This window comes from Drosophila teissieri, chromosome 2R, assembly GCF_016746235.2.
Source record: "Drosophila teissieri strain GT53w chromosome 2R, Prin_Dtei_1.1, whole genome shotgun sequence".
Lineage (NCBI taxonomy): Eukaryota > Metazoa > Arthropoda > Insecta > Diptera > Drosophilidae > Drosophila > Drosophila teissieri.
The window spans coordinates 15,166,472-15,190,388 of record NC_053030.1 but is presented as its reverse complement, the minus strand read 5'-3'; the positions used below and the strand labels follow the sequence as shown (position 1 = coordinate 15,190,388).

Sequence of the window (23,917 nt, the reverse complement as noted above, 5' to 3'; positions counted from 1 at the left end):
CCAAACAATTTTCCCCTCCATTTTTCCCTCTTGGCCATTTCACAAAAGCAGGCCAAGCCGCAAAGAGCCGGAGAGCCGCCTCTCCGCGTATAACACCTTTTGTTTAGCTTTACTTCCAGTTATTTACTTTGGCTTTACTTTGCTTTACTTTTACTTTACTCTCCTCTGGCTTTTGCTTTTGGCCTAGGCTTTGTTTTCCCTTCTCTGTTGTTCGCCATTTCAACATTTGGCAATTCCGCTTGGCTACTTGTTAGCCAGCCGACCGTCTTGTTTTTGACCTGCGCCCTTAACACCTATTGATCTGCAGCGCACCTGTGAGTTACTAGCTGTATAACGACCTTTAGACCATTTAGACCATGGCATTTGAGATCGTTACTAGCTGAAAGTTTTTAGCATAAAGATTGAGGAATGAAGAATGTCTTTATAAATGCAAAAGGATCAGCAATTAAGAGTCACCTATTAAACACTTTAATTTTAGCTAGAATAATACAAATACGCATAATCAGAATACATTTGTTTACATTTTCAACATCCAATTAAATAGAAAATTATTTGCAATTATATGTAGCAGCAGTTATCTCCAAATAAATTGTCTAAAATTGGCGCCGCAATTGTGACATTTAGAAGTGTAGCTAACTGCTAAATTTGTTCTGTGAAATTGCGCCAAATTTCCACCAATTGACAATTGTATTCTTTTTAAATGCAAATATATTCGCCTAAGCAACAACACATCGCACGTACACCAATATGGTGGTGAAAACCACAACAATTAGGCGAACAAGAAGCAAATGGGCAACCATAATTAACAGTGGCCCATAAAGTTGAACGAACACAATTGTGCGAGCTGACCAAACCGCAACAAAACGGCAAACTGGACATTATCCGCTTGCCAGTGGGGGATGAGCTGGAAAAACTGCCCTCAAACTTTGTGATTTGTTTATACGGCTCTCAGCAAAGTCATGACGTTTGGCCTCCGCCGCGGAAAGCGAGATAGACAGCGAGGAAATAAAATAGACAGAGTGGCGGGCTAAACAACAAATTGCCAACATGCTGATGGAGGCGGAGCACGGGTCGTATACGCAATCTGTTATACCAAAAAGTCGCCGGCAAGCGATGAACTGCGCCTGCGCCATCCAGCCAGTGGGAAAACTATCCCAAAAAGTGACTCTGGAAAATCCTTGCAGCCAGTCGCACTCGCAGGCGCTACGGGGCAGGTTGCTTGATACGGCAGCATACGCGGCGTATACGTAACGTGGAAAGGACAAGATTGTTTCGTGAGTCGAGTGAAGGTGCACGGCTGTCATCTAACATTGTGCCACAGTCCCAAACACTTTGCCCCATCAATTAAAACCCCCCACTGACCGACCGACTGACTCACCTGTTTGGCGTGCCAAAATTTATTTGATTTCGTGCAAAAGGCAGTTGGCGTAAACAAAACGTGTCCGAAGCACTGGAAGAGCCATCTATCGCTCTGCCTGGAAGTTGCGTCAGACTCACGCAGCTTCCACGACGGTTTCGTGGGAAACTGGCGAATCTGCTCTGCGACATTCACCGTTCTGAGTTGGCCCCAAGTGCACGTGGGCCAGCTTTCAGTTTCGGTGCCATTTCACCCCGAGCACCCAGAGTATCAGAGCATCGGACTATAGAATTTACCATAAATAAATCCAAAGGCAGTGGCTCTGTAATCAGCCAGCCAATTTTCCCATCCCCACTCCCCAGTGCGCGAATTTTGCGAGCCCTGTGATTCGGCTTTTGTGCAACTTTTCACCGTGTAATTGAAATTAATGATCATTGTGCGGGGCGACTGAGGCTGTGTAATTCCGGTTTTGGGTTTCGGGTTTCGCTGTTCCAAAATAACTCTAATGCCCCGCATTTAATCTTGCAGAAATCGCGGCACTTTGCTTTATTAAAGTGCCACCCCGGGGACAAATATCACTCAAAGTTTGGCGAAATTCATCTCCCAAATTGATGTGTGACAGCCAGGTGTGAAATATTGTCCAGGGAAAATAGAATCACCTCTGCGAGTCCAAGTGAGAGCAGCTCCCCAGGGCACTGATTTCCTTATTTATACGTGGGGGTTTACAAAAAATACAATAAACTCCCTACGCTTTGTAATTGTTTGTAATATTTAGTTCTTCCTCTTCGATTTCCCATACCCTTAGAATATTCCTTGGGGCCTGAATAAAATATAACTTTATCTGAAAAGCCATTTGCACCAGCATTCGCAATCATCGAACTCTCTTTTCCAGAATGCAAAATTGATTGCAGGGCATCAGCGGCAATTTAGCAAAAAGGAAAACAGCATGCGAAGGAAAAAGAAAAGTGTAATGAAAAGTGTAGCGCCAAGGAACCCAATCCGACTTTAGTGTGCCAATTGTGCCGTGCGAAATGCTGTTAGTGCCGCGTTGTTGTTCGTGTCCATGTTGTGATTACATAATGAGACGCTGCTGAAAGTCAAAGTCCAAGGAGAAGTCCCAAGTGTATGTAAGCCAGGCGGCAGCAGCCATATCTCAACTCGCCGCAACTAACTCAGCCGAAGTAGAAGGCGAAGCAAAAGGAACAGCCCACTGCAGGATTCCGAGGAGCAGGAGGAGCAGGAGGATGCCCTTCGGCCGCAAGTCCCCGCTGGAGGCTCTGGCCCTGCCCGGCGTGATGCTCGCCTACAAGTACAGCCAGTTCCGCCAGCGCCGCCGGGAGGCCGCCAGCCGACGGGTCACCGAGCGCGAACTCTCGGCGCTGCACCATAAAATCGTGAGTACAAATGGCGAGCTTCGCAAAACAAAGTCATCTCTACACGTCAACGGGTTGGGTATCTGCAACACGGAAGCACTTGCTTGGAATGAAAAAAGTTTTCCATGTTTAACAAGAAAAATGATTAAGCATAAAGCTAGAAAGGAATGTTATGCTTAAAAGACTGTACAACGTTTTAAAATGATTTTTAATGAGACGTGACCAATGTGCTTGCTTATTTAATAAAATAATCAAGTGAGCATGATATAAAAACGAGGGAGCAGCAAAAATGTTTATCCGTTAATCTTTAAAACTGCCATCAGAAGCATGAAACTACCATGCTATGAGAAACTTCAAAACTTCAAACTTTGAACATATTGCAGTGCAGGGTACTTGACCCATTATCCTCCGAAGTTCTTCTTGGCTTCTTGTTTATGTACCGGTTTGGTCCTTTCGGCTTTTCGCCCTCGCCTTCGCCTGCCACCCATAAAATGTAACGCAATAAAAGCAGCAAAACGGGAAAACAGAGGCGGCTGTTTATCAAAAGCAGGCGAAAGGCGCACGAAACTCGGGCATCATTAGCCGCTTGGTTCGATGGGGAAGCTCCACACAAAAAAGAAAAAAAACACAACACAAAAAACAGCTCTTGAGCCTTTTTAAAGTGGCGCTCTTCCTGCTTTTCTGTTTGTTTTGGCTCCGGCCTCTCACATTTACAGCTGGCAAATAGTTATAAAAATAAAAGGCACACACAGCACATCAAACACATGAAAACAAGGTGAGGCTCGGCGCGACTAAGCTCGGTTTGTCATGGCCCGCAAAAGTAGGCAATAAAAAACGCCATAACTTGTGCGATAGTTCACATGTGTGTGTCCTCCTAAACTTATTTGCATTTTAAGGGTCAATAAAAAATGTACAAGAGAGCAGGAAGGCGGAGTCCAAGAAAACTTTTAGATACCAGATACCAGATTTCTTTGGCCATTTGACGTAACATTTGGCCTTTTTATGAGATACATTCTCTGATCTTAGCCACGAAAAAGCAAATATAGCTATTATGGTTGGTTCATTGTATAAATTAATTGAACCTCATACAGTATTTATTATTTGGGTAGGCCGTAAATAGCATGAATAACCCAATTTACGCCAAATAGTTAGCATCTTGATTAGTCAGCATCATTAAATATATAACCGCCACATGAAAACATTAAGTTATGAAGCACAACTCATTTGCATTTGCCACAGCACCGAAATGTGCAACGCGGCCAACTGCAAAAGGCTAAGTTCACTTGGGATTTTAGTAGACTTGCCTTTGAAATGTATGACTTTCAGAGCCATAGACTGCCACGCCCACTTGCCAAACACACTCAGTCTCTTACACACACACACACACATCAACACTCTCTTGTTCGCACTTGGGCACTTATATAAGGAGAGCAGCAGCAGCAACAACAATTGCCAAGTGCACAAACAGGAAAAAAGTCCTGGCAGCACTAAGCTAGGCTCAACTGTTTTGCATAAAATCTGACGCGTGACTGTAATTTCTCTGCGCCGACCTTGAAAAGCAGCTCACACACACTAGCACACGCACACTAACACCACGATACATTAGCAAAAATGGGCAAATACACGAAAAATGCTTTTATGCCGCATTAAAATTCACAAAAGCCTGACCAGACTGCCTTCGAAAAATGCTTTCACAATTAAATGGCCCTTGGTTGGAAATTTCTACTTTAGGTTGCATAGCGAATTAGGGCTAATTACAACGAAAGTCCCTTTAACTAAAGGTATGAAAATGCTTACGTTTTGAATAAATTTTAGAAACATTACTGGCACTGTGTGAAAAGTCAGTGGTTGAAAATATGGCCTATGCACAATAATTATTTGCATTTGAAGATAGCACATGAACTCAATGCTATAAATTGCAATTTACCTCCCTTCCGCTTCGAGAGGCCGCTAAATTTTGTGTACCACATAAGCAACTATTATTTTATTTAACTATATTTAAGGAAAATTGAGTAAAAACAATACCATGTCAGATAAGCAGTTAGGTATTGAACATAGTTAACGAATCTGTATCGAAGTTCGACGGGTTGCGCCAAATAAGCTACAGATCCCGACCATAAACATGTCTCATAAGAACCCCACACACACCACGAAAGAATGCCAGCTGAGCCAAGCTAAGCCGATGTAATCCCGCAGAGAAGAGGACCCCGCGCACCCACACACCCATGCACAGTCACACACACTCAAACTGGCGAGACACGCACACGTGTACATGGTGTCGTTTCGTAATCCCCAAAAGTATGCAGCGACAAAATTGTCATTTACTTCGTGCTGAGAGGCAGCAGCAAGAAGCGGGCCTAAAAACGCGACGCAGAAGCGGCTCTTTCGCGATATGTTATTAATGCAAATACGCATAATATATAACAAGTTGATTAGCTGGGCGCACGGGGAATAGAGCCAGAGCCATAGTGAAATGGGTTTGGGCCCAGGCAGACAATCCTTTTGCGTTTAAAAGGGAAATGCTGTCAAAACTAACCCCATGCCGCAGAAGGAAGTCGCGTGACTATCCGACATCAGGCCGAAAAACACAGAAACTGGAAAACCCAAAACGAGACTCCAGGCAGGACCTCTAACTGGACATTTTCGGTCAGGCAATGGGAAGTGAAATTTATAATTTACTTTGCAGAAAGGACAGCGGGCGGAAGTTGTCACCTGGCGTGGCATTGGAAATAGGTGCAAATTAATGAATCCTCAGTCTGCCGCAAAGGTCAAACTCTGCCCTTTGCCTGCTATTTTTTGTTCCCCCTTTTTGTGTTTGAAACTAAATTGAAATGTAGGCAAGCTGATGCATGATTATTAGCTGCTGCAGTTCCTGCAGTCGAATGTCCTTTGCATTTTTCTCTCTCTCTCTCTTTTTTTCAGCCAGCTGCCGCTTGACCTCCCTGCAGCCGTCTCTTTCTACGCCCCTTTGTGGGTCCTTAGCAATAAATGACCGCACAATTTGACTTGGCACTTGCAACGTGCACACAAAAAAAATTGGTAAAAGGAATCCAGCTTAGTCATCCAAATGCCAAAACAGTTGGCTTGGCCATCACTGGTTTTGGCCTGGTCTTTGGTCTACCGCTCTCCTTTGAGATCCTTTTAAGTTGCCTTGGCATTGGCTGTGGCTTTTAAACGGATATGATAGTCTGGGTAAATTTGCTTCTCAACTTAAAACTCGTTCTGAAAAGTGACAAAAATAATATTGCACTAACACTTTAAATCAAACTAAAAAAGAAAAAAGTTGTAAATTTCGTACAGAATTCATTAGGTGCAACATAAAATGCAATTGCTTTTTATCCATCAAACGATATTTTCCTTATGCTTTTGATATCCAAATTATTGCTGCAATAAACAAAAACCCAAAAAAGATAAGAACTTCTACCTCGTAAATAATTCTTACGCTCTACTTGAGATACTAAAAAGTACTTTGAAATGACACCATACTTAGCTGTGATAACCAAGCAACTGAAAGAGTGTTTCCAAGTATCATATATAATCCTTTGAATCTACTCCATTGCCGGTCTTTTGTGGTCAGCACAAATATTTGCCATTGCATTTTAGCAAGCGCCCGGAATCAGAAGCGGAATCGGAATCGCTTGACCATAAATCAGACACAAAAAGCATTTGAAAGTAATTCCATTTTGAGTGGCCGCTTTCGGTGTGCTCGACATAGCGCCTTGGGTGTCGTTTCGGATCGGTTTACCTTGCAACGAGCCAGCGCCAATCAGAAGCTGGTTGTGCCACCTGGCCACTTGCCCCGCTGCAAGCCGGCGATTTCCATGGCCGGACACTTGAAATAAATCATTAAGATCGGGCATTAGTCAATTTGATGGTCGCCGAGTCACTGCCATTTAGCGCGAAATGGTCATTAAAGAGGTCCGCGGAGGTCCCTGAATTGGGCACGCAATGCAGGAGCCGGATATCCGCTGGGTGTTTACTCAACTCCCACTTACCGAGAAGTAATTGAACTCTTGTGTCGCAGCAGACACGCAACTTTTCTGCTTTTCTGCAGGATAATGGCCAACGACGCAGTCGCCGCTCTCCGCCATATTTAACTTTATATGCGAAAAATGTCAGCGTGTGCTCCTTTGTCGTCTGCGAACTTCCGCCTTTCCACTTCTACTGCCACTGCCACTTCCGTTTCCCCGCTCTCAATTAGAGTGCATTAAACTTTAGTGTTTACGCATGGGTTGAGTTCTTGTCGTTGTTCCTTTGTTGCTGCCAGATTTTCTTGGGCCCTCACGTGCTGCACCGAAAAAAGGGTTGTGCAAAAGTCCTTCCCCTACTCCCCCCTCACAATGTTTTCCAACCCTCCTCGGTCTCTTGGGGCGCGGCCATGCATTAGCGCAGGTCACGCGATGTCTGCACCATTATACTATATAGTCGGTATAGTCGGTGCACACACACAAACGTGCATAAAAGACAAGCTGGAATCAGGGTATATGGTATATTTATAAGGGGGTTATTTTCCAACGCAGACGTTTACCTTAATTGCATTGATTGGAGCATTTAGAGTGGCCGGCCAGTCGATGTGGAACGCGATACGATATGTACGAGTATATGCAATTACTTTCGAAGGCTTTTCAAGTCACACATTAGGATTGTAATCCTAGGAAATGATCATCAAATTTCTATTTTCACCATTTCCCAGTGTTTCCTAGTACTACGTAATTCAATTTAAATGCTCAGCTACTTTGCACATCAGAATGGTTGAAGCTTATCCAAACTAAATGGGTTAAGGCCAGAGCACTTTATTCAATACGAGTATTCCATGCAGCTAACACGAGTTCACTTTCATAGATTTTCCCAACTCTTTGCTTTGACCATTTCGCCATGTCACATTTCATTACGCGGCAGTCGAGATAAGCCCGCAAAAAGTTTTATCCCCTGCCGAGTGGCTTCTATGCTCGAAAGAATAAATAAAAATTCAGGCAAGATAATAAAAAATGGCAGGCACAGCGAAAAAAATGCGAAAGGCTGAACAAAAAAGTACAATATATTGCAAAAAAGGGGAACACAGAAGGCGGATGCGAAATTGGAACTGGGCCCACTGCACCAACACAGTTGCCCCCACACGCACACACACTCACACAACAGACCACACCCACTCACCAACACAAGCACACACACACACACAGAACTCCAGCCCCAGGCAATGCGTTTTGGTTGCGGCTCAAGGCCAGATTTCAATTAAAATTTATTGTTTGTGCCAAAACGAAAGCGAAATAAATTGAAAAATAATAAATTGAAATGCGAGATTTATTTTTAAATGGCGCCCAACGCATTAGTTTCTTTTTGGCCGCCACCCTCCACAGAAAGAATGGTATTTCAACAGTTACTACTTAAATACTCGCCACTCCATGGAGCACACACACACATGTATATTCGTGGGAAATATCGCTTTACAGGCCAACACTTCATCCGGGGAACTCTTCTCAATAACGTGCAAAGGGTGAAGGGGCATCCAAGCACGGCCAATGAACACTTACAAAAAAGCAACGAGCGCCAGGAGGAAAAACGAAAACAACTTGTTCCACACATGAGCTGCCCTGAAAGCAGCCGGGAAATATAAATAACCAAAGGGAAACTTTCAAAGGCATACCCCACCCCCATTTCCACCTGTCCAACTGCAGGGCTCCCCACTTCCCCTCTTCCCCGCCGTCATTTGGATTTCAATGAGTTGCCATCCGAAAATGGCATCGCTTCGGTTTCACTTTGCACTTTTGTGTTAAAAGCCCTAATTACACTCTCAGCAGCTTTCCACCCCGCCACCCTGCCACCTGACCACCACCCACAAATCCTGGCCCACATGAGTCTAGTTGGCAAATTTGACACTTTTCTCATAATTCTGTATGGCTGGCAAACAACTATGATGCACAGTTTTTTTTAATAATAATAATTGTTTATTTATTAAGGCATACGGGGAAAACTTGGAGCCCCTTTGTGTCCTTCTTTTCTATTAATTCAGCCCATTTGGGCGCGCCGGCTAACTACAGTTAGCTTTTTCTATTTTACAATGATTTTACTACAATTACATAACAATCACAGATAACATATAGGAATTAAGATAAGCGTCCGCTTCTGCTGACCCTTGTCACAGGAGATCGGGATATGAGATCCCTCGGTTGTCTTCTATTCAGCCTTCTTAGTGGGCGAGATCTGTTTAGAGCGCTGGCCAGCGGATTTCTGTGGCTATCCAACCTGTCATGGTATCTGCTCGAGTGCTGGTTTATCTCGTCAAATACCGTTGCGAGTTTCAGGTCTCTGTGCAGGGTGGTGTTTCGCACAAACCACTCGCATCCGGTGATGAGTCTTGCGACCTTATTTTGTATAGCCTGGATTCTTTTGATTTGGCTGTCGCATGCCAAGCCCCAGATTTGGCACCCGTACTTCCAGTTTGGAGCTAAAATCTGTTTGTAGATTGTCAGCTTGTTGGATAGCGACAATTTACTGCGCGGACACAGTAGCCAGTAGTGCTTCGCCACCTTAGCACGTAGGCGAGTTTTAATGTCGGTCACATGCTTGGCAAATGTGAGTCTGCGATCCAGAAGCACTCCAAGGTATTTGGCTGCGTTCGGCTGTGGTACAAGGGCTGCCTCGATGTAGACGGGCGGTGGCGTTCTCCGCTTTAAAGTATAGCAAACGTTGTTGGATTTACTGCTATTTATGCCAATGTTCCAACGTCTTGCCCATTCCGAGAATCGATCTGCAAAGTCCTGTATACCATCCGCTGCGTCGTGCTCGCATCGGGACCTGTAGGTGACGCACACGTCATCGGCAAATGTGGCCAACATTGAGTTCCCGTAAAGGCTTACATCCGGCTGCGGCATGTCGTGGCTATATAGGCAGTAGAGCAGGGGGCCCAGGACACTTCCTTGTGGAACACCAGCTGCCACATTGTGCTCGGTGGAAATTGCTGAATGGAATCGCACAGCGAACCTCCTACCTTCCAGGTACGATTTTAGCAGCCCATAATATGGAGCAGGCAGCGTCTGCTTGATTTTTAGCTGAAGTCCAATGTGCCACACTCGATCAAACGCTTCTCGAATGTCCAAGAAGAGGCTGTTGCAATATTCCTTGTTGTCGTAGGCAGTCAGAATTTGCTCGACGACCCGATGGAGCTGCTCGACAGTACAGTGGCCAGCACGAAAACCGAACTGGTGCTCAGGGGTAATCCCCTGGGCTTCCATAATCCTTACAATCCGGACAGCAATCATTCTCTCAAACACCTTCGAAATTGAAGGGAGGAGACTGATCGGCCGGTAGGAGGCGGGCTCCCTTTCCGGCTTGCCAGGTTTGTGGATCATGGAGATTATCCCGAGCTTCCACTGATAAGGGAAGTATTGCAACCTCACAATAGCGTTGAAAATCAACGTTATGTAGAGGATCGCTTGACTGGGCAGGGCCTTCAATGTGGCGTTGCAGATGACGTCATGTCTGGTGCTTTGTTGCTACTCTGGCGCACAATGACTTCGGCTACTCGCAGGTTCAAACGGCGTGATTGCAGGTCCATTTGAAGCGCTTGTTCAACCGCTCCTGAGTTTCTTCACCTGTTGCAGGCTGGCAAGCTTGAATGGTTGAAATCGCTCAGCGAGGTGCGCAGCGAATACCTCCGCTTGTCCCAAGTCGGTCCGACACACACAGTAACCAAAACTTTGTACCCGTATGTTAGCTTTGTTTACTTTTCAATGCTTAATAATCAGCTATAATCATTTTATAATTTTAATTAAAATATTCTCCTATCGCTTCTGCAAGTTTGTGTTTATCAAAAGTTGGTGGGATAGTATTTTCCTATTTTTCCGGTGTACTTCTGCTGTGTGAGTCCTGTCCTCCTGTGGCTTTTGTTGCTTTTGTGGGTCGGGCGGGCACAGAGGCTGCAATCATGGCTGGGTTTTGCCTGTTTGTGTTGGCCAGAGTTTCGCAATTAGCCCAGAGCCTGACAATTGATGGCACCATCGAAGGATGAGCACCAGGCTGCTCCCTGGCCAGGGAACCCATACAAGCCCCGACGCAGATTGCCTGTCCTCAATTAGTTGTCGACAAGCCAATTCCCCCGCACACACACACAGACACACACACATGCACATATTGTTTGATTTGACTTTTATGGTTTATAATTGGTTTTTAATGTGGCCGGAAATTAGCAGCCAGCGGCGAGAAGTGGGACATCTTAAAGATTCCATTCGCCCATAAAGCATTCTTAGGTGGCAGCCATAAAGTTTTGTTCCATAAAAACGCTTGATTTATGCTCGGCCATTGAGGAGTGACACGAAAAACATATTAAATGCAATAAATTCACTTAGCGGCAGCACGGGCAAATGAAAAGAAACACATACACATACACTCAGAAAAAAGAAAAAAAAAAAACAAGAACTCACTGACACTTAAACGACGCCCGATACAAATGCAATTTCTCTTCATGACAATGTTTTCCCAGCGAGCGTGCTTCAAATAAAGCAGTCAAGAGCTGCGGAATGGGGTGAAAATGTGGGTGGTTAGGAGCTGAGGAAAATGGAAAATGGAAAATGGGGTAGGTCGTGTGCAGGCCCTAATGGAATTGTTGCCTCCACTTCGCAATTATCGATGCATGAAAAGGAGAGTGCAGCGGCGCAGTGATGAAGAACAGCAGAAACAGAAACATCAACATCAGGAAAGTCATAAGCCAGCACTTTCCCACAGAATCGCTGTGAAAAGTGGGCGAGTCGCGAGAAGTAGGAAAGTCCTGTATCGATTTAATTTATTTCCTTTCCTTAAAAACCGGCAGGTGCCGAAAACTGCAAGAATTGCTGCTTGACTGCCTGAGTGTTGTTGGTATCCAAGTTATTGTAGAGAGCTATGCTATATGAGGTCACCTACTTTCAGGTGTCAAAATGCCTGAAGTAGTTAAAACAAGTGTGGCACCTGCTTTGGTTTAATGCCTTATAATAGTAGAGAATTAAAATTGCTTTTAATAGTAAATGGAAAAAGTATTTTTCGTGATCTACTAACATGGTTGTCCATATTATGGACATAGAAATCAAAAAGCTAGTAGTTAAGTTTTCTATAAAACATTTAACATTCGAGTATGTTTTGTCAACGCCATTCTTTTATGTCACCCACTGCTGTCTCCTTATAAATGGCATGTTTATAGCTATTTTAGATCAGTGTAAGATTAGAAACTAGACCCTGGCTCTGACCCCACCTGGTTTGGTTAACCGAAAAAGAAAGCCACTTTTACTCACTTATATCCACGTGTGTGTTCACGTTAGGGTAAACAAGAATAGAGACCAGTCACGGTATTTATAATCAATTCCAACCTCAATCAATCAGCAAACGCTCATTGACAGCTCCTGGAATTCCTCCTCAAACCCCAAGTAATCCCCTTATCCTTGCTCTTATCCTGTTGGCTCCTTTCTGAACCTCATTAGCCAGCGCATTTTTGTGAGTCAGCAGCGAGTTGTTCGCACGTGTCTCGCGCAGTTGTCGCCTGGTTTTCCATGGCATGCCTAACCGCCATATAGATGGGCGAATTCCAGGACAGAGGCAGCCGGGGGTTAAGCCGGGCTAAGGAGTGTTTTTATTATTGGCCTACTTTACCTGGCCACCCGCCGCGAAAATGTCCATAATTGACAGTCGGACAGAAGTGCGCTGGAAATTACGAGGGAAATAGGTGAGTGCACAATCACAGTGAATTTATTTGATTGCTCAATAGGCAAATTGAATGGTATTTATATAAATGCTCTAGGCCCTCATGCCATACTTTCCTTTGGAGATTATTTTCTAAATATATACATTCATATATATTAAATCCATTTTCCGTGTTTTTAGTTCTGCACAGTAAAATCAGAAATGAATCCGTTAAGCCAATTAATTTGAAATAGTTTTATGGCCCATTGAGACCACAAGCCGAAACTAGAAATTTCAATTGAATGGCAGTAATGGGGTCGTAAAAAAAGATTAAGTTTTACAGGCAATTACTCAAACCTTAAACATCAGAATAACAAGGACTTTCAGCGGGGCGTTTTCCGCTAGAATGCCCCAGGGATTGTGCAACTCTTTATCGATTCGAGCAAAAGCATTTAGATGTGTCCGCTCATCAAGGCCTGCTGGCCATTAAATATAAATTCGACAGGCACTCGGCCATCTGCAGTTGACCCAAAAAGCCACTCTACTGGGGACCTGAGCCAGGAGGTCCAAAACCTAAAACTCACAAATCATTGAGCTGGCCCATGCATGGCCATGCAGCTGGTATCGGCGATGAGTGATGGGGAAATTGCATCTGCATTCAGTTTGGCCCAAAGTCTGGCTCATTATTAATGCAGCCGGCCATATGGGGCTTCGTTGTCCCGAACGAACCAAGTCGAGCCCCATTTGCCCTTCCGGCTGGCCACACCAACTTCCACTTCCCCAACTTTCCCGAACTTCCCCAACTTGCCGCGACTTCCGCTGCTCGTTAGGCGATGGTTCGTGAAATGAGCTCCGACATTCATTGCACATTATGGCCCACGTCCTGTATGGCTTCTGTTGCTCTTTTTCAGACCTCTTTTATTTTTGTCTTTTTTTTGTATTATTTTGCAGGCCTTGCATAATTACAGGCGGCGGCTGCAAGCCAAGTTAATAAACAATTTTCACTCAGAAGGAGTGGGGCGAAGGAGGCGCCTCCATGGGCGCGCATTATTCATTAATTACTTTTTAATTGCACGGGCAATAGCTCAACTTCGAGCCCAAAATTGTTTCGCTTATTTTTCGCTCGGTCCTCGGTGCGTATACGTGATGTATTGCTTTCGGTATACATGTATTTCGGGTGTTTTTCTTTCTAAGGTTTCCCCTTGCGTCATAGGCGTATCCACTTTGCATGTCCCTCGGCGCGGCAGGGGGGTTTTTTACTGAGGGTCTGGGCCAACTAAATTAAATTACTTGCCTTTTAGAGCGATTGTCATGATGATGAGTCACGGCCAAAAGTGTGCAAATTGAGCCACCCCTCTGCCCTTTTTTAGATTTTTCTTTTTTTTCGGAATGACGAAGGCTCTGCTGATTGTCGTGTTGCTACCTGAATTTTTAAAGATGTATTAAGAGGAAAGAATGTGGAGCTCTCAGTTAAAATTACTGAGATGTGTCCTAAAAAATAAACTAATTTGCTGCATCATTGTCTTTGACCTTTTTATATCAGCAATACTTATGGCTTTTCGAATCGTTTGCTAACCACTTTTTATAACCACTCTTAGTTCAATCACTTTGTATTGGCTATTGCCACCCTCTGCAATGTCATGATGAAAAGCCCCTTTGAGTATCAATTCCAATTTCCCTTTTATCATACAACCTCCCGCGTTTCAACTATTTATACTTAAGGATATTTATTTAAACGGCTTACAAATGCCCTGATTACGTGCTAGAAATACTTAAAAGAAAGATCACAAGAACTGTTGCCCACGAATGCAACATGGCAGCCGACATAAATCCCATCCGCTGCTAAAGGACACTCCTGGGTGTGGGAAATTACCCTGCCCCGTATCCTTCGAATATCGTGCAAATTCCATCACGTCAGTGAGAACCTGTCAATGTTGTTGCTCAGCGCGTTGTTGTCCTCGTCCACGTCCACGTCCAAGTCCTTGTCGTCCTGCTCCTGCTTTTGGCCAATGGCCCACCGACTGACAGATGGCTGTCTGGTGGCATTAGGTGGCAATTTGTAGGCAATAGGCAGCCGAGGAGCCAGCGAGACAATTGCCCTCGCCCGGCTGCTCCTCCCAAACGGCTTGGCATCGTTCGTATCCAGATAGAATTTGCCACGAATCCTGTAAGCAGCGTTATCAGATGGATTTGCAGAGATTGAGCGATTTCCAACTACTCACCTGGGATCCGCCCCCATGCCCATGTAGGCGGGGCCGCCTCCTGGCTCACGGCAGATGCCGAACATTTCGGAGGGCTCGCAACGCTGGGCGGGAAAGCCTCGGGGCTGGGCTATGCTCTCCACGAAGTATTCCCAGGCACGCTGGTGGCTGCAGCCGACTGCAAGGGAAAATGGAGCAATTAGCTGTTGGGAACAACTTTGCAACAAAGCAATTTAAATCTTAAAAATGCATGTGCTTCTACTTCAATATTAATTGAACTACCGAATGTGCTAGTACTTGTAACAACTGCATGTCTGTTCAAAGGTGCTCCAATGCTTACCAATGATTCCCAGCCAGTTGTTGGCAATATTCTGTCTGGCGCAACCCGGCTGCAGGGGTCGTCCCCCATTCGGATAGAAGTCTGCGTGACCCATGGGCGCTGGGTTGCCCAGGAGGCCGCCATCGGTGTGGATGACATCCACGAACCTGGCGTCGCTGGGACTCAGGCGGCGATTGGAGCTGTTGCCCTCGAAGAGTGGTAGAGCTGGATCGAGAGCGGTTATCCTGGGCAGCTTGATGCCCCACTCCTGCAGCTGCTTGCCAGCGAAACCGGCCACCTCGGCGCCCAGACTGAAGCCAATTAGGTGGATGTACTTCGCCGGGTAACCCTTGTCCACCAGGAATCGCAGGAACCTGGCCAAATAGCGACCCGACACCGGCAGATTCTCCACGGCATTCGAGTACCAGGGCACCGCTGTCATCGCGCTCCAGTCGATGAGGATGACATTGTAGTTGCCCCTCCTGAGAAACGCTGCCGGGGGAAATCGAAATGAAAATGGACAGGATATATTTTTTTGGGCGAGGTGGCAGAAAGTCTCCGTACTCACCGTCCTTTAGCTCCTGGCTGCTCTGGCGTTCGCCGGTGGCCGATTCCGAGAAGCCGTGCAGATAGATGGCCAGCGGGTAATTGAAATTGAAATTGCTCTGTGCCAGCCGGGCATCGTCGCTCAGGTGGAGCAGTTGTGCGGAATTGCGGTTCCGGCTGCAAAAGGTGGACCCATTTTTGATGGCCCCTCAATATGCATGAGCCGGGATGAAATGGAGACGGGTCGCCCCGCTTGCTTACCTGGTGTACAGCATGAACTTTATGTCCTCGCGCTCCTTAATGGCACAGCAAGTGGAGCAGGATCCACGCGGAGCGGCGCTGTAGAAAATTGGCGAACCAGCTGGGATATATACCAAAATAAACAATCAAAATGCGATATAATAAAGTTATTTCGCACTGAAATATTTCATTTCATTTTCATAAGAGTACAGAGAAAACCTATTAACAAAATGTTGGCAAACAAATTGTTCTGCAACTTCTTACAAGGCGGAAATCGAATTTGTCAAGTGGCAAGCGCGAGCCAATTTGCTTAGGGCTTGGAATACAAAACTAATTGATTCATTAGCTTCATTAACCAACTGGCAACGCGTCCAAGTGCCAGGTAGCCACAGCCACAGCCATAACAAAACAACCCAAAACAGTAATAACAAAGATGAAAACCAAAAGCCAAACAAAAACAGTAGCAAAGAAATCGAAACTGGCCTCACGAAGACCAACTTGGCCGTGAACTTGGAGGGAGTAAATGAAATCGAGTGGAATGGCATGTTTTGTGGGGCCAACAAAAATACAAGTGGCCACACAGTAGCCACAGTAGCCACAAGGCAGCACGTGACGCATACGCCGCGTGTTACGTAGCACCGGTGGCAAAATGAAAACAAGTTTTCATTTCCATCAGCTTTGCGATGTTCACACGACCAAGTGCTTAATCAGATCGATTGGTGAGTGGGTGGGTTCTTCAAGTACCACAGCACCACTGGCAGTGGGTCAACCACATTGGGATGTCAATGACGGCGTTTTTTTCGCACTCCCTGTTTTGCTACACATTTTTGTATCGCCAGCTGCGAATGCATACGGATAATAGACTTGATTAGATGCCAACTAACAATGACGTTGACCTTAGGCACGGCCGGACTCATTTGCGATTCCGTCCAGTTATCACCTTCCGTTTTGCTCAATAAAATACTATGTATATCAACTTTGGAATGGTCTTCTCTTTGGGGGATTTCAAGTAGCTGAAAATGCTTCCGATTGGATAATTTACTACTAAACATAATAAATTGTTAGTTAATGTCCGATTTAAAGTATGTTTATTTCAACAGTAATAATAATATCTAGTTGTACTTTTATTGACATACAAAAAAAAGAGCCACCAGTTTATAGCTAAATACAAGTTAGAGTGTTTTCCATTCGCTTTGGCAGTTCTTTTAGTGGCTTTAATCGTACTCCAAATATTATGAATGTGGCATAAGTATCTCTGATTTATGTAAATGCGGGGTCTGCATTCGTAGATTTTTTTGTACAGAGCGGAAGAGTTTGTGGCGCTTATTTATGAGGAATGTTTCGTAGTTGTTGCTGATATGGCCACTTAATAATACTTTTCGTCTTCTTTGTTTTGCTTGGATTGGCTTTGTTTCCACGTTGTTTCGCGACGTCATGCCGTGCATTTAATTTGTAATTCTTTTTTTTAATTATCGCACTGCTGGCTTTAATTTAAATGTACGTGTGGCTGGCACTTAATTAGCAGCTTTAAGCCATGGTGTTCGTTATGGTTGCACTAAGAACTTTACGGGTACCGGCTTTATGATTCTAGTGATTCAAAGTGATTCCACGGCTGACATTGAAAGTGGTATGGTTAACGCCATTAAGAATAACATTAAGAACTGTACAAGACTTTAATGAACCATATCAAAGCGAACATGAAAAGGCAGACTACACAAGTGATATGCGATATATTGATGATTTGTTTGGACAGTAACTATCCCTTTTGTTCCCAACCCTTTCAGTTTTTGGACAGCCTTCTTTCACAGCTCAGTGACCATCCAAGCTGACCTACCCCAAGACAAATATTGCCGATGGTCAACAATTGAATCTTTTGAGTGCGCGTATCAACAAAGACGTTAGCTTGTTTGGCTTGTCTTAGCTTGGCTTACAAGCCGTTCCGCCTTGAACTTATGTGCATAGTAACGCCCCAACCGCCCACTTGGGACACGATTTTCCAGCTGACATTGAGGCAGAATCAATGCTAATAGATGCCACTTTCGGTTTCAGCCTAGGTTTCCACTCGAGACGTCTCAGCTTACCCAGCAGAAATGTAAATACATTGCATAATGTCGAGGCAGCCGGTAACACCATGGCAAATACTCGTACAATGAATTAGTTTAAATATTGGCTCAAGTTCTGCCGCGATTTGCGTTCAATGAACCGCCGAATTTGGGCGAGCAAAACCAATTCACTTTCGTACGCGAAAATTAACATTCAAATCGGTTTCCGCATTTGTTTATATGTATATCTTTCTTAGCTTGTCTTAGCTAAAGCAAATCACGACGACTGCGATCGATAATGAAAACGCTCTGTTCTCAACGAGCTGCCAATACTGACTGAACGATCGGAACTCCCGATCTGTCGAGCTAGACTCTCTGTCTCTGTCGACTTCACTGCTGACGTCGCCGCTTCCTTCGCCGCCGATCTGATAAGCACAATTTGCGCGGCCCTAAAACGAAAGACTCAGGCAACAAACTTTAGCGCGCCTGTAAGCTATAATGCGTTCCGTATTTAAATCAGTTAATCAGGCATGCGAATGCCGGCCGAGATCGTTAAATAGTTTTCGGTTTCCTGATCGTCGTGCGTCCAACACCCACCCACCGCCACCCATTTCATGCCGGGCATTCGGAATGAGCAGCCCACCCAAGTGATCTTTGCCGGGAGAGAAGGCAATCCAAAAGTTCAGCCGGATCCATCTGACAGGCAGGCGGCTCACCTTGACCAGATGAGACTTTCCGTTTCAATTCACTTATCGCCTCTCGATCGGATCCAACCTCCGACATCCGACAGCCATAAAGGGGCAGATACATCTTCAATTAAGACAAATCGTTTTAGTCGTTAGTATAAGCAATCAAGAAGAGCCGTTACATTTTTTGAGCTACAATAGCAACAAAATGGAAACTCACCTTTTTTTTCTAACAACTATGGCTAGTTTAAAGTCTGAACAAAAAAATTAAATACATTAACGAAGGAGACACTGCTTTAAGTTATATTAAATTTTAGCTGACCCATTCTTTGTGGAACGGAACCCTGTCGTTTGTGCAGGTCAATTCAGCAATTAATCACTGAAAATATATGCAAGGTTTTAAAGAAAATGGAAGATTTTGATACATAGTCAGGGCATTCAGACTTCGATCACATAATTTGTGGGCGTGCGATTTCGCGGCTTTTTTGCCAACGTCTCAGCTGTCGATAAAGACGTCGAATTCGGTGGTGCCTTAAGGGGTATATCATAACAAAAACAAAATAAATAACAAAATAAAATACAATTATGCATTCAATGCTAATTAAAATGAAAAATATGTTTGCAACTTCTACGCGATGTTTTAAAATATTATTCCATTACGTATAGCATGAATATTAAGCATAAATCCGAAAGGTAAAAATCTCTTGAAATCTCTGTCATGACAGGTTGTCATGGTAGCCAAACCGATGACCAGTCAACCAGAGATCCCTCAGCTGGTGATACAGATGGCAGGAGATAATTGCAGTAAGATTCTTTGGACATTTGTGGTTGCCAATGGAACACTTGATTGATTTGCCATTGCCTGCAAAGCCACGAAATACCAATTAAATGTGTACCTCGCATATTTGCAATTAAACCGCAAATGCCTTCGATGGCGAACAATTTGCACGGCTTTCGGTGTGACATTGAAAAGCCATCAAGTGCAAGGGCTCCACCTCAAGTCCATACCACAGTCAAGGAAATATACTCAGCCATGTATTCTAGGTTCTATATCAAGAGCAAACTCATTGTCGTACTTACACCCGCAGTTGTGCAAAAAAAAAGACTATGAGAATAACTTTACAACTTCCTAAAGCCTTGCCGAGCTTATGGCTCGCAAATAATAAATAAAATTGGATGGGAACAAAAGGAGCAGTACCCAAAAATAGCCATAGTTACTATTAATAGCTTAATGCGATCGTTAACCAGTTCATTCAATCAGCGCTTAAAAAGCTGCTGAATCACAAAATTAATTACCCGAGGGGATGGTCAACAATGCGCAGTTCTTATAAATGGAAAGATTCGAAATCAATAACAAGTATCATATGTTTAACGATCTGTCAGTCTGAGGTCGAGCACCCAAACTGACCTCAGAAGGCGTCTATGCAGATATTATGATATGGAGATACAAACTTGGCGAGCTTGGCTCATCATAAATTTGCATAATCACTTACTAATTGGATATGAAATCAGACCGTAAGGCAATGAAAAGATCTTGACTGCTAGGTAATATTATACTTTGCCTAATTTTATGGATTTGTGAAACGGCTTCTGGAAAAATGCTTGAGAATTAGCTGCCATAACTAACAACTGATTAGGTGTTGACCCAATATAAGCTGGGTCTATCAACCTAAGCTGGAAAAATATTTAATTTTTTTAAGAAATGTTGAGATATTAAAAGTTTTTTCACGGCTTTTCGTGATAGGAAGATATTACGGTTACAGCCATACTTTGACCAACTGAAATTAAAGTTAAACATATTATCAATTATATCTTTAAATGCTTGCAATTTTATTTAATCAACTTAAAAGAATGCCGAACTTGAGCAGGTTTTATTTTAATCTTAATTATTATTATCAGAGGTTCCATAACCATTCACACAACTAAAGTAAAAAGTGAATGTTCGTTAAGCACTTGCGGCATCATAAAGATTTACAAATTTGTTATGATCTTTAACTTAATTAGCAGCTGCTAGTTAAAGACCAATATATTACAAAATTTTCTTTATGAAAACTGCGATTGTAGGAAAATAGGTTACCATTTTTCTTGCGTCTGGTTGACTTTGAAGAAACAGATTTTAATAACTTGCATACTTTCTGGCTTAACAATATAAACAATTGCGAGACGCCAGTTATAAGACTACTTAAGGGCTTAACGATCTTATCCCCACCGATTTCATTTTCTCTTCCAGGACAAACTACTGAGCAAACTGGAGGAGGAGAGCGAACCGGATCCGCCAACCTCTCAAGAGGACGAGTGTGTGATCTGCATCAATGCGCGGGCCACCATGCAGACCTCTCCATGTGGCCACCGCGTCGTCTGCCGCCGCTGCTTTGTGAAGACCATCCAGAGTGCGGTGGCCCAGCGCCTGTTGCCGCTGCGCTGCGTCATTTGCCGGGCCCGGGTCAATCGTCTGACCTCGTCCTCGGGCACTTGGCGTATCCAGGAGTCGGCCAGCAGCTACTCGATGGGCGCCAAGAGCTGGGCCTCCGCCGGAGTGGCCGCCGGCGGGGTGGTGCCCTCGGCCAGCTCCTACTCGATGAATGATGCGCACAGCGGGCACCACTCGTTCCACCAGCCCACGCTGCACAAGTCGGCGGTGGGGCGGCATCATCCGCATCATTACACCGCCCGGGGATCGGCCCATGGCCGTGTCTCCCAGTCGGACAGCCTGTACTCGATGAGCTCGACGGGATCGGCGGCTTCGTCGGCCTCCGGCTACTCGCACTACTCCAAGACGTCTTCCATATCGAGCAACGGTCCCTGCTCACCGGCCTCGCCGGCCGTGGCTTCCAGCTCCAATCACCTGGCACCGCCATCGCCCACCACCCACCATCACACACACAGCCTGGCCTCGCCCACTCCATCCGGATCCTCGGGCAGTTCCCTCTCACCGCGCGAAAATGGAACATCGCATTCGCATCATGGTGGCTGTCCAATTGGTTGCTCCGGTGCCGTGCCAAGGAAACCGCTGCACACGCTCACCAACAGCTCCTCCACGCCCATCTCCGGCTCATCGTCGAGCGGAAGTGGCGGAGGAGGAGTGGGCGGAAACGGAAGTGTAGCCAGTGGAATGATGACGCCCACGCACACGTATCCTGGTCGAAGGCATGTGAAGAACCGACTGATGGACATCCAGAACCGCCTGCCGCCGATCAAGGAGTTCCGCAGTCCGGCCAAAGTGCCGCATCCTTCGCCCGTGCACGTCAGCAATCCAAGATTTCGGTGAGTGGTTCCACCCAGATCAAATATGAAAAGATATGATACAAATGGTTACCCTGTATCTTTGTAGTTACTCCACTTATACAAAGTCCAGTGCCCATGAGCTGGCTCCATTGCTGCGTGAATCCGGATCGTCGCCACCGCCACGTCGCCCCAGTCCGATGAACATCCAGCTGAGCTGCTCCGCACTGGCCCCGCCCCCTTTGAAGGCGGGCGGGGCAAAGATCTGCCCACTGACCTCGAAGAACTCGCTGCCGAAAAACGCTTACGTGATGCCCAAGGACAAGAAGCCGCCAGCTTCTGTTCCGCAGGGTAAAACCACTGGTACTGCCTCCAAGTCGACTCCACAAGGAGCAGGCTGCTCGAGGGCCACAGCCGGATGCTCTGCCAGCAATTCAGGATCAACTGGAGCTGGATCGGCTGGTAATCCCAAGCCCTCGTCAAGCTCTTCCAGTCGCAGTTTTCCGCTTTTCTCCGCCGCCAGCAATCAGAGTGAGTTTTATTTGGTTTAAATGCTTACTGAGTAACATTTTATATCAGAGTGAGTTTAATTTGGTTTAAATGCTTACTGAGTAACATTTTATAAAAATACATGTCTATATTTTATCAAATACTCGCTTATCATATCACGGAAACTTATGAAATTCCAGGAGAGAAGGCTGACAATAAGAAGAACGAGTCCGTTGAGCGCAAGAAGAAGGAGGAGAAGCTCAAGCTGAAGGCAGAGAAGGAAGCCAGGAAGGTGGGTGAAATTGCTGAGAATCCGGTGGATCCCCGTTCCCTTTTCTGTTCGCAGAATGCATTGTTTTCCACCCCACCAAGAGTTTCTGAGCCAGCCAGTGCATATTTGCATTGTTTGTAATTGGCCTCGTTCCCCTTTTTCTTATTACCAACTGTTTTGGAAAAGTTTTTCATTAATCGCGGGCGAAAGGGAAAGGGCTTAGGGAAATTGGCGGGGGGAGGGAAATGCTGCTGGCTTTTGTGCCGGCAAAGCATAAATTTCCAAACTTATGAGCACGGCTGGCTCGTAAAGCGCCAGCAATTCCGATTTTCTTGTTTATGATTTCCACTGCATGCGAATGCAAATGCGAGCAAAGTTATTCACTCTCCGATTTTGCAGGAGGAAAAGCGACTGGCCAAGGAGGAGGAGCGTCTGGCCAAGCTGCACGCCAAGGAGGAGAAGAAGCGGGGCAAGAAGGAGGCCAAGGAGCTGCTGTTGGCCAACGATGCCAACAGCAAGAAGTGAGCCAGGGCACCCAGTTAGCCAGCAAAAACGCATATTTCCAGTTGCAATTCTAGCCATGTAAGACCATCACCAAGTACCCGTGTAACCGTACTATGAATATCAATCCAGATCAGAACCAGGAGCGGATGGAAGCAGACCTCCATCTCACACACACCCCAACACACACACATGAAACGAGCTTGATTGTAATTTTATGATCGGATTTTGTCAGTTAGGCCTCATCATTTCCATAATTTTGTACTCGAAATAGAACACAGAAAAGCCAAATATTTAAAAATACTACTACTATAGTTTCTTAAAAAAAAAAATTCACTATAGAAACCTAAAATTTAATTCACCTTCATTGTACTTGCGTCTGCATATTTACTTGATTGTGGGCGTTTTTGGCATTTAATGCTTTTGGTTCAGAAGAAACAAACTATGCCAAACATTTGTATGAATGATAAACCTTTGGCAAGCACTGATTTTTCCGCTAATATTTTGCATTCATTTTCGATCTTAGTTTTAAGCAGAAACTTCCACTTAGTTTTCATTACGTTCACTGCCCACTTTCATAACTCTTCACCGTCTAGAGATATGATAAGAATAGGATGATATTGCTGCCTTTCGTTCGACATTGCCTCTCAGTCTCAGTCTCAGCTCATATGAATCATTACCAATTAAAAGGTTGTTGATACACTTTCAATTTGAACAGATTCCGATGAAAATATCCGTAATAGTCCTCTTTACTTTCAAGTTTCCGAATACTAGACTACTAAACCGAATACCCCTTAATAGAGAGAGCCTCAGCTCGAGATATAGAACCATGACCACTGAAAGGCAAACCGATGTTAGAGCCAAGCTTTAGCAAACGTAAGCCAGAATCTGAATATATTATAAAACTATGTACTACCAGTATGTTAACATGTTGACTAACAAATTACAAAAGGCGAGAGCATATTAAAGTAGTTTTCATATACCCCTCTATATATATTATATATATATCTGTATCTGTAACT

General features: G+C 44.8%; 2 protein-coding genes across 3 annotated transcripts; one reads left to right on the top strand and one right to left on the bottom strand.

Annotated features, from left to right (window-relative positions):
• Nucleotides 1-1,566: 1,566 nt before the first annotated feature.
• LOC122613763 (mucin-5AC) lies at nt 1,567-23,822 on the top strand. 2 transcript variants are annotated; one of them, XM_043788135.1, is made up of 6 exons: nt 1,567-1,624; nt 2,269-2,751; nt 20,643-21,676; nt 21,744-22,165; nt 22,324-22,415; nt 22,794-23,822. In XM_043788135.1, the coding sequence occupies exons 2-6, from the start codon at nt 2,602-2,604 to the stop codon at nt 22,917-22,919; spliced, it is 1,824 nt and encodes a 607-aa protein (XP_043644070.1). In that variant the 5' UTR covers nt 1,567-1,624; nt 2,269-2,601; the 3' UTR covers nt 22,920-23,822. The 2 variants fall into 2 exon arrangements, with proteins under 2 accessions (XP_043644070.1, XP_043644069.1); XM_043788134.1 differs by having other exon boundaries at nt 1,584-1,771; nt 2,250-2,751.
• On the bottom strand, nt 14,265-17,834 carry LOC122613764 (pancreatic lipase-related protein 2). Its single transcript, XM_043788136.1, has 6 exons — nt 17,766-17,834; nt 15,706-15,805; nt 15,467-15,621; nt 14,920-15,390; nt 14,601-14,757; nt 14,265-14,543 (listed from the first exon to the last, which is right to left on the bottom strand). The coding sequence occupies exons 1-6, from the start codon at nt 17,815-17,817 to the stop codon at nt 14,288-14,290; spliced, it is 1,191 nt and encodes a 396-aa protein (XP_043644071.1). The 5' UTR covers nt 17,818-17,834; the 3' UTR covers nt 14,265-14,287.
• Nucleotides 23,823-23,917: the final 95 nt, after the last annotated feature.

Excerpts from the sequence above, each read along its gene's own strand:
- LOC122613763 (XM_043788135.1), top strand. The coding sequence starts at position 2,602 with ATGCCCTTCGGCCGCAAGTCCCCGCTGGAGGCTCTGGCCCTGCCCGGC. Across the intron at positions 2,752-20,642 it reads CGGCGCTGCACCATAAAATC|GACAAACTACTGAGCAAACT; the intron begins GTGAGTACAAAT and ends TTTCTCTTCCAG. Across the intron at positions 22,416-22,793 it reads CAGAGAAGGAAGCCAGGAAG|GAGGAAAAGCGACTGGCCAA; the intron begins GTGGGTGAAATT and ends CCGATTTTGCAG.
- LOC122613764 (XM_043788136.1), bottom strand. The coding sequence starts at position 17,817 with ATGGTGTTACCGGCTGCCTCGACATTATGCAATGTATTTACATTTCTG. Across the intron at positions 15,806-17,765 it reads TGTATTTACATTTCTGCTGG|CTGGTTCGCCAATTTTCTAC; the intron begins GTAAGCTGAGAC and ends TATATATCCCAG. Across the intron at positions 15,391-15,466 it reads CAGCCAGGAGCTAAAGGACG|CGTTTCTCAGGAGGGGCAAC; the intron begins GTGAGTACGGAG and ends TTCCCCCGGCAG.